Source organism: Drosophila montana, unplaced genomic scaffold (assembly GCF_035044405.1).
Source record: "Drosophila montana isolate Dmon_TW-CO22-7 unplaced genomic scaffold, ASM3504440v1 contig_3013_1, whole genome shotgun sequence".
NCBI classification, from domain to species: domain Eukaryota; kingdom Metazoa; phylum Arthropoda; class Insecta; order Diptera; family Drosophilidae; genus Drosophila; species Drosophila montana.
The window spans coordinates 407,770-417,636 of NW_026997889.1; the positions used below are offsets into that span (position 1 = coordinate 407,770).

At 45.3% G+C, this 9,867-nt stretch overlaps 2 protein-coding genes across 4 annotated transcripts; one reads left to right on the forward strand and one right to left on the reverse strand.

Moving 5' to 3' along the window:
* The first annotated feature begins 772 nt into the window (after positions 1–772).
* Positions 773–6,048, forward strand: LOC135430453 (glycogen synthase kinase-3 alpha-like). 3 transcript variants are annotated; one of them, XR_010436610.1, is made up of 3 exons: positions 927–2,280; positions 2,337–2,424; positions 3,101–3,459. XR_010436610.1 is itself a non-coding variant. In XM_064685121.1 (3 exons), the coding sequence occupies exons 2-3, from the start codon at positions 3,456–3,458 to the stop codon at positions 5,757–5,759; spliced, it is 2,241 nt and encodes a 746-aa protein (XP_064541191.1). In that variant the 5' UTR covers positions 2,358–2,424; positions 3,101–3,455; the 3' UTR covers positions 5,760–6,048. The 3 variants fall into 3 exon arrangements, 2 of the variants coding, with proteins under 2 accessions (XP_064541192.1, XP_064541191.1); XM_064685121.1 differs by lacking the exon at positions 927–2,280 and adding an exon at positions 5,133–6,048 and having other exon boundaries at positions 2,358–2,424; positions 3,101–5,069; XM_064685122.1 differs by lacking the exons at positions 2,337–2,424; positions 3,101–3,459 and adding an exon at positions 773–920 and having other exon boundaries at positions 1,008–2,311.
* Positions 6,049–7,483: 1,435 nt separating this feature from the next.
* On the reverse strand, positions 7,484–9,255 carry DnaJ-H (DnaJ homolog). Its single transcript, XM_064685134.1, has 3 exons — positions 9,057–9,255; positions 8,563–9,006; positions 7,484–8,507 (listed from the first exon to the last, which is right to left on the reverse strand). Exons 1-3 carry the CDS (start codon positions 9,123–9,125, stop codon positions 7,839–7,841), a joined length of 1,182 nt encoding a protein of 393 aa, XP_064541204.1. The 5' UTR covers positions 9,126–9,255; the 3' UTR covers positions 7,484–7,838.
* Positions 9,256–9,867: the final 612 nt, after the last annotated feature.

Consider the following 9,867-nt stretch of genomic DNA (forward strand, 5'->3'; position numbering starts at 1 on the left):
ATTAGGCGAGCCTGTCATTTTCTCGTCTGACGGAAGTTGTCTGTGTTAATGGAATTACATGAATTTCAACTCTGAACCACAGAGAAGGATGGCAAGCGACATTTCCGCTTAAGCTGTGCCTGCCAGCCTGCCTGCTGTACGGCCCATAAACTTTGGTGGTGAAAGTTTTTCACAGGCGACCGGAAATGGAAATAGCAGCACAGACAAGCAAACACAAGCTATTCATTGAAGGACTTATCATATTAAAGCCGCAATCTTAATACAAACTAAATGTCTCAAGCTGCCAAACTATTGCAGGAGTTATGGCCCCAAAGCTGCTCGGAAATTTTAAAAGGAAAAAGCTCTCATTTTAATTAAAAATAAATACACTGTGCTTTCATTAAATCTCTTGTCATGCTGAAATTGTTCAAAGTTCAAGAAGCTTTAATTTGAATACGTTATTCACCACTCGGCGACGTGGTGAAATACACGCACAGGCACAGGTGGCAACGCTGCCTGCAAATGGCAGCTCTGTTCCTTAAGCATGCGCAGCGATCATAGCTTGACTTGTTAAAGTAAATAAAATGTCGCCACAAATCGCATTAAAAGAATTAACTTTTTATATTAAACAAACAGTTAAAAGCAGCAATTGGTTGAAAAACAGCTGAAGTCTAATGCAAACGCGAGAGCGAGAGAGAGAGGGAGAGAGAAAGAGACAACACTCGTTAGACATTTGGCCATGAAGAAGCAAGAAAAGGATAAAGGCTGGCCGCGTGTCTTGCCAATTGAATTTTGTATTTATATTTGCATATTTAAGGTTATGCATTAACATGATGAAGGCGTTAATTTAATAGTTAACGCCTGCGCAGCTTGGCTTTTTATTAGCTGCCAGCATAATATTTACTATTTAAATAAAAGCAAATAGAAATTAGAATAAATGGGTGAGCAAAATAACCAACTGTAACAATTACTTTATTATAGTCAATTACGTACTATCATATCTTATTTGCCATATATATCACCTGTAGCCCAGAAGAAGTTACCAGCCAAGCACCTGCATGAGTCGGAGCAGATGGAGTCCAATTTGGTTTCGGCATCCAATTCCATAATACCCAATGGCACCGTCCTACGGGTCATGGCCTACACACGCTGTGGCAGAGAGCCGGTGCGCACCACGATTACCATCAATGAGCTAATTGGCAAAGGGACTTTCGGTCGGGTCTACAAGGCGCAACTGGATCAATCGGAGCGCCTGGTCGCCCTCAAGCAGGTCGACTTCGATCCGTACATTTTGGAGCGCGAACCGAAGATAATGAATTACCTTGTGGGGCACTGCAATATTGTGCGTTTAATTATGTACTGTTACGCCCGACTGGGACATGCACGGCAAAACTATTTACTGCTGGCCATGGAGTATATGCCGATGACGCTCGCCGAGTTTATACTGCAGCAACGGGAGCGGCCGCTGCAGTCGATCTACGTGCGCGTTATCTCTTATCAGTTGTTTCGCGGCCTCGGCTATCTGCACTCGCACTTCATTTGCCACAGGGACATCAAGCCGGAGAATACGCTGCTCGATCCGCTAACGATGAATCTCAAACTGTCCGACTTTGGCAGCGCCAAATTCCTGCAGGCCAACGAGTCCAGCGCCACATACGTGTGTTCGCGTTTTTATCGTGCGCCCGAGCTGTTTGCCAAATGCGAAATATATGACACCAGCGTGGATCTCTGGAGCGCCGGCTGTGTCCTGGCCGAATTGCTGAAAGGCGCTCCGCTCTTTGCGAGCAGCAAACATGACCAGGCCCAGCTGCTGCATGTGATTGGCCTGCTGGGCACCGCGGGCCTGGAGCGTGCGCCTCGAGTTCTCGCCGCCAGCGGCCTGGACGCGGCCACGGTTAGCGCTCGGCCCAGTTGGCAGACCTTAATTGGCAACTGGGTGCCCGAGGACTTGGCCGCCCTGCTGGATGACTGTCTGCAATATGAGGCAGCGGCACGCATCTCGCCACTGAGAGCCTGTGCCCATGCCAGCTACGATGAGTTGCGCACCATGGATGCACTGAATATCCAGATGCCCAATGGAGTCCGGCTGCCGCCATTGTTTAACTTCAGCGCGCATGAGCTGCAGGTTGAGCCGGGCTTGTGGATGCATCTATTACCGCTGCATCTCAGCCAGTCCTTGGTGGAAGCCATAGAGCAATAGAAGTCAACACGCTAGTCAAGTGCAACACTAGATTTTTAAGTTTAAATAGTAAAGTCGCCAGAGGCTGTGTTAGTTATACAAATTTCAATACCCAACGTGAGGTGAGTACACTTTCCACCTCAATTTATAGCCCCTCATAATAAACCTTAAATTTAAGGTTAGTTTTTCCTTTACTGTTTTTTATTCTCTTGCCTATAGCAATGGTTCTTTCATTTCTATTTACAATACGGAATGCTCAGCGTGAGGTGAGTACACTTTCCACCTCATTTCATAATATAAGTAGTCCTTGAGGTTAATTTATCCTCCGCCCCTTCTGTATTTATTGTAAGGCTTTTTGTGGTAGGTTTCTCTGGAAAACACTTTTGTATACTCAACATGAGTTGAGTATACTTTCCACCTCGTTTTATAATCCCCAGTTTGATCCACCCTTAGTTTTAATCTTATTTATTGTTTTTATATATATTGTAATCAATGTCTAAGGTTGTATATTTATTTTTAATTTTATTTATACCTGAATACTAAATGTGAGGTGAGTTCATCTTCCGCCCCATTGTATAGCTAAAAAAAATCCTTGAGGTTGGTTTACCTTTACCTCTCCTGTCCCCATTGTAAGACTTTATTGGTGAGTTTATCTTTAAATTACTCTTAAAAAGAGTTGAGAACACTTTTTGCCTCACTATATAATCGTTGAAAATAATAATCCTTAGTTTTGCGGTTAGTTTTTCCTTTACTGCTTGTGGTTTACTTTTCAATTTTTTTGTTGTTACTATTTATATATCTTTTTTGGCCTATATGTGTACATAGTACATAGGCATGTGGCCTATCTTTTGCTGTCATTTTGGGGCTAATTTTCCGAATATCTCTATCGTAGTGCCGATCTTTTAACAGATTTCCGCTTGGTTTTTCTTTTTTCACTTTCAGAACTCAGTTGATTCCAGTGTCGTGTCTGGCTAAACATATATGTATATACATATATGTGTATATATATTTTTGGTGTGGTTAAATCAACCAAATTTGACAGACTTAACCATAGCACGCATGGGACTCGAGGAACCGCTTTGAAATTCGAGACCCAAGTAGCCTTTGCGTAATAAAAAAAGTCGACCATCGGTTTGACGGTCTGAAAGTGGTTTAGTTCAACGTGTGCTAACGTAGTGTTAACATCGCCTGAAACAAACAAAAACTTAAAACTTCTGGAAAAATCGGGATAACTTAAACCTAAAAAACAAAACGCATTTCTTCAAGACATCAGCAAATCGTGAATAACTTCGCCGACATGGAATTACCGTCGATGGTGGAGCGTTCCGGTAGTCGTCTGGTGGTGCGCAGCCTGGTGAGCGGTGCCACGGTCTACCAGACCGCAATGGAGGCCAAAGAGGGCGGCGGTGCGGCAGCTGCGGGGCGTGTCAGTGCGAATGCCGCGCATCCGCTGGTGGGCGCCGAGATGCTCGAGCGACAGCTTCAAATGCTGAACAACCGAACGGCCAGCCAGCCGCTGCCGCTGATCCTGCCGCTGGCCATGTCCAAGGCTGTGCTGCCTGGCGAGGAGGAGGGCAAGGAGCTGTCGGCAGCGACGCACTTGCAGCTGGAGCCAAGGGCCGAGGAGGAGCTGCCGCAGTGCAAGATTAGGCGCAACTATAGCTGCAATGCCTGCGCCTTCTTCACGCAGAATCCGCGCAGCCATTTGTCGCATCTGCGCGATGTGCACGGCGAGAAGATTGTGATAAACGAATGCAAGCTGTGCCTGTATGCCTCGCGGCACTTCCAGAAGCTGGTGCGGCACATGAAGATGGTGCACGGCTGCTCCGATGATGATAGCACTGGCATAGCTGGCAGGCGCCACTGCAATCGGGAGGCGCGCAAGCGTCGCCTCGAGGAGAGCATCGAGGCGCCCGTTGTTGTCGGTGGAGGTGGTGCTGGTGCTGGTGGTGTTCCTCTTGGTGGTGTTTTGGCGGGTGGCGGAGCGACGCTGCAGGGTGGACCCTCGCTGAAGCAGCTGAAGAGCGAGCTGCAGCTGCAGGAACAGCAGCTGCTCAACAATGTGGAGGCCTTCAATCGACAGCAACAGCTGCAGCAGATGGTCTCGCGCAGTGCCAACATATTTTCGATGGCCTTCGAGTTTCAGATGTGCATGCTCCCACCCGCATCCGCCATGAATGTGACCCATCTGCCTAGGGCGAACAGCCGACCACCGGAGGAGCCGGAACGTGAGCCGGAGAACAGCAGCTCCGATTCGGAGGAGCTGCCGCAGGCGGATGAATGCGCCACACCCGAGGCACTCGATCTCTCCGCCGGCTCCTCGGTCACCCAGTACCAGTGCCAGAAATGCTCGTACAGCACACCGATCCGGGCGCGCTTTAAGAAGCATGTTAAGTACCATTCGATGCCGTTGATCAAGTGCGGCTCGTGTGATTTTCATTCGCCCTACAAGTGGAATCTGGACAGGCACACCAAGAACCATGGCGCCAATGGCTATTTCAAATGCGGCGTCTGCGATTTCAGCACCAATATCAAGCAATCGCTGACCATACACGAGCTCAATCACCATGTGGCCAGACGCTCGGCATCACAGGAACATCCCCAGACCGGGGCGCAGGAATCTACGGAGCCGGCGGAACCGGCACTAGACACCGAGCCCTGCTCCAGTCCCGTGGAGACAACGGGCTCTACTTCGCCGTTGTCGGAGCTGCCGCCCATCAGCTGCTCCCATTGCCAGCAGCGAGTGCCCAATGCCATGGAACTGGTCAGCCATTTGCAGCAGTGCGAGCCGGCGCTGCGGAATACCACGCAGCTGGCCTGCGACATGGAACTGGCCACGGATGAGGATTATCGCGGCGCTGGCAACGATCTCAGCTACTGCGGCATTGAAACGGCGCCCGGCTATGGCGAGGTAAGGCTCACACGCACACAAGCCTGGCCAAAACAGATTTCATTTTAAACTCGTTTGCCCCAGGTTACCGAGCAGCTGCAGCCGGAGGACTCGGACGCACTGAAGAAGGTCTTCAAGTGTCCGCACTGCACATTTTGGGCGGCCACCGCATCGCGCTTCCATGTGCACATCGTTGGCCATCTGAATCGCAAGCCATTCGAATGCTCGCTTTGTTCGTATCGCTCCAACTGGCGCTGGGACATTACCAAGCACATCCGGTTGAAGGCCATGCGCGACAAGTCGCACATCCAGGCCCAGGTGCTGATGAACGACGAGACGGGCAGACGCAACTATGCCAAATACAATCAATATTTGACCCTGATGAAGGTCAGTGCCGAGCAGGCAGCAGATGCCAAGACCATGCGCTGCGGCGAGATGCAACCGAGCAGCGCCGAGCAACAGCTCCTCGCTGTGCCACCGTTCGAGGAGGAGCATGCCGAAGTCCAGTTGGGCCTGGAACCGCATACGGAATCGTTGGCAGCTCTCGATTTGCGTGTCTCCAGCAAGCCGTACGTGGAGCAAGCGCCAAAGCAAGGCAAGAAACAACACGATGAACACCAGACGCAGCTATATAGTAAATCCAGCAAGCACCCACAGGACGCCACCAAAAAGGATCGCTATCAACACGCTCTCTATGACGTGCGCAACTAAAGCGAGTCTTTTGGGAAACTACTCCATCGACACATCCTGGGCTGCTCCAGAAACTGATTACATGATTTCCTTGGGATTTTTACAAACAGATTACAATACTTGGAATTGTTTTAAATTCTTAACGACGGACGGACATTGGAATTGTTCTGGGTTTAGTTTATACAACATTTTATTTTCTCTCTATATAGCATAATGTATTTATCGCTTTTTTCACACTCCAGTAAACTGCATTAAATGTTCCACTTGAAAATTGACACTGCCAGAAATTAAAATAATTAAGAAATAAAAATTGTTTTTTTTAATTACTATAATAAAATAGTTTTTAATGAAATAGGTTTTATATATCTAATAACTATACATATCTCCGATCTACTAATATATATTTCACAAGAATTATGTTGCCAGATTTGGATGCTAAATTGATTGAGTGAAAATGTGTGTAATTATGTGTGTGTGAGTGTGTGTGTGTGTGTATGTATATGTATGTATGTATGTATGTGTGTGTGTGTGTATGTGCGTATATATGTATGCATGCATGCATGTAAATTGTCTTCTATCCCAATAGCAGACCCCAATTTGTTTTGTTGCGCGGCAAATTTAAATAAGTAAACGTATTTATTAAAGCTGCCCTCCTCCTCGATTCTCAAAAGTTTAAGTAAGGTCTGCAGGCTTCTCCTATGAATTAGTCGCTGGCGGACGCTGGAACGCTGAGGACCCGGAGGAGGAGGAAGAGCACCAAGGGGGCGGAGCAGGAGGCGTAGGTATGTAGAAATGTAGGTATGTAGATATGTAGGTATGTAGATATGTACGTATGAACGTATGTACGTATGTACGTATATATGTATGTATGTATGTATATATGTATGTATATATGTATGTATGTATGTATCTATGTATGTATGTATTTTCACATACATTTTGACCAAAAAAATGTTGCCAGGTGTGCCCGTGGCACGTTTATAATACCTTCATCACATAAGGTAACTCCAGTGAAAATTTCAGCATCCGAGCTCTTACGGTTTGGGCTTTGCGCTGATCACCATTCATTCCGTCTGTCAGTCAGGACAAACAGTTTTATATATAGAGTTAATATATGAGGAAACAACAAAAAAATATTTATTGGAATTTATAACAATTTTGTATGGTTGTCCAATGTGGATATAATTTTGTAGAATTTTCGTAACACCACTTATATTAAATTTGGTCATGACATCTTTGTTTCTATTAGATACTAGTTCGACTTGGGAAAAGCTTAGGAACATAACATTGATAATTGTTGATTTTAGCCAAGTTATCTTAAAAAACAGAATAGGTTTTCAGCGTCTGTTTTTAACAAGAGCTTCTTGATATTTCAACCAAAAAAAACTTGCAGATATCTAATATAGTGATCCGATCCAGCCGTCAAAATTCGAACTTTCATTAAGAGAGACTAGTTTTAATATAGACATACATATACATACATGATGGGCATGGCTATGTCGTTCAAAACAAGAACATAATATGCATTCTTGAATGCTTACATGATTAGTAGAATACTTAATAATACCCTTTGCAACGATATCAAAATGCGCTGCCACAGCAAATTAAAATTAAAAGAATTCCTAAGCTGGAATCGTAAGCAGAAATCTGTAGAATACTAGCAAAGCGTTCAACATTAAGTGTTGAAAATATGTATTAGTTTGTTATGGTTATTAATTACGGAATAAGTATTATCAGCTGATAAATATTATTGCTGATCGAGTATTTAATTTATATGCAAGTTTGGGATTGAGTTAATATTTAAACATAGAAATTGGAGGGCTTAATGATAATAATAACAGTTATGACATTTAAATTTTGATTTAGCTAAGCTAAATTAACTGTTTGATTTGAGATTCACTAGCCTAAAAATGAGCCAAAAGTTTGATCACGCGCTGATCACAGCAAACATTCCTGTATGAAAAAGAATACTATGAATAGTAATACGACTAGCGGCACTAAGAAGCACAACTCATCAACGCCAAGCGCTGACAGAAGGTTCCAAAGATCGATGGCGAGATAACGAGCCTGTAACAGCCACGGATACGCCCATGCCCATAACTAAGCCGTCTGGCATTGGACGCTTTCGAAATGTGGCGACTGGCCATTGAACTCATCATCATCCTCGGTGTCGGCGCGACGTCCCTGCGACTTATAGTCGGTCATCTGTACGACATCGGCTTCGGGCGGTACGACAATGCGTTCACGAGGCGGCAGCAGATCCTCCAACGTGGCTAGCTGTGCTGGCGTCGCGAAATCGTTGGCCGGAAAGTTGACCTTAAATTGTAAATAAAGATCACCATGATCTTCTGGCTTGTTAAATACCGGCATGCCAGATCCGCGCAGCATTTTAATGTGGTTGTGGCGCAGCACCTCGCCCGGCTGCGTGCGTATGCAAACGTTTCGTCCATCCAGATGCTTAAAGCAGTGCGCATAGCCACACAGGGCCTCTGTCAGATTTATCTCTAAATCTTGCATGTAGAGATTTGAGTGACGACGCTGAAAGAGCGCATGCTCCGCCTGTACCATGATCACATAGAGATCTCCAAAATCACCGCTGCGCAATTGATGGCCCTCATTGGCAAAGGGCATCTTCAACATGTGCGGCATGCCGGGCTCAATTTCCACTGTGCGCTTCATTTGTTGCTCAACAAAGCCGGTACCGGTGCAAGGCTTGCAGCGCATCGTCTCCTTAATGTTGAATCCCCGACCATCGCAGCTGGGGCAAACCTAGTCACACATTGGATATTAGGTAAGAAATACTGATTTCTGGTTCTGCTCTTACCGCATCAAAAGCGCCAAGACCCATAAATGTAAATGCTGCGGCACGGCCTACACCGCCGCAGGCCTCACAGGGTACGCGGGCGTTCGGTGGACCGCCGTCCCCACTGCACTTCTCACATAGCTTCTGCCGCTTGTAGCTCACCGATTTTTGTTTGCCACCCACGTACATTTCCTCTAGCGTCAGCTCCATTCTTACCATTATTCTGCCGTCGCGTCTGCCACGTTCGTTGGACGTGCCGCCAAATGGGAACCATTGCGCGAAAAATTCCGAGGTATCAGTAAATCCTTCCGCGCCCTCCTGCAGTCCCTTCATTCCATAGCGATCGTAGATGCGACGTTTTTCCGGATCGGAAAGTACTTCATATGCAAACGATATTTCCTTAAACTTGTCGCCCGAGTCGGGATTCTTGTCCGGATGAAATTCTTTGGCCAATTTGCGATAGTTCTAAGTAAGCGCGTTGTATTAAAATTGAAATGGGAAAAATGACCTCGCACCTTTTTGATTTCATCCGGGGTCGCATCTTTGGTCACGCCAAGTACTTTGTACAAATTTAGGTTTTCCATTGCGATTGCGCGGTAGACCCTATATTAAACGAAAATGCCCACACATACTTTTATGAATTTTGACTATTTTATGATTGTGACACAATAATTTTTAGTTCATATTGCTATGATGCTTATTTGCTTATGTTTTCTTTTTATTTTCCTATTCGCCCTATACCAATAATCCCAAGCAAAACAGCTGTGTTAACAGCTGGCAGGCCGAAGTATGTATGCACTACAAGCTTACCGAACTCTAAAAAATAGTCCCTCTACTTATTTTTCAATGTGCTCCTTAATTATTCATTTTTAATTTTGTTTTCGTAACCAAATACTATAACACTTCAAAATCAAAGAATGCAAAAGAAAATAGTAAATGCATTGTTAGGGGTGACTGTGGCGACAACCAAAAAATAAGTGCTGTAAAACGCAGAACTTTGCTAAATATGTATTATAAAAAAGGGTCAGCCTAAATATAAAAAATGTCACGACAATATCAAACTATTCTATTTTTCAATATATTGTTTATAAAATATTGCATATCTACACATATATGGTCATGTATGATCCCTATATGTAAGGTATTATTCCATTTTTTCCAGCCGTATACCACATTTTTGTTGTGTGACCATATGCTTGTTGGTTGCAAAATACCGACATGAGTCATCAATGCGCGTCTCTGAAGATAACACGTTGGGCGTGGTGAAATTTAATTATTTGTTCCAACGTTTGCTTCGGGCACACTGGGCGGTCTGTACGTCACATC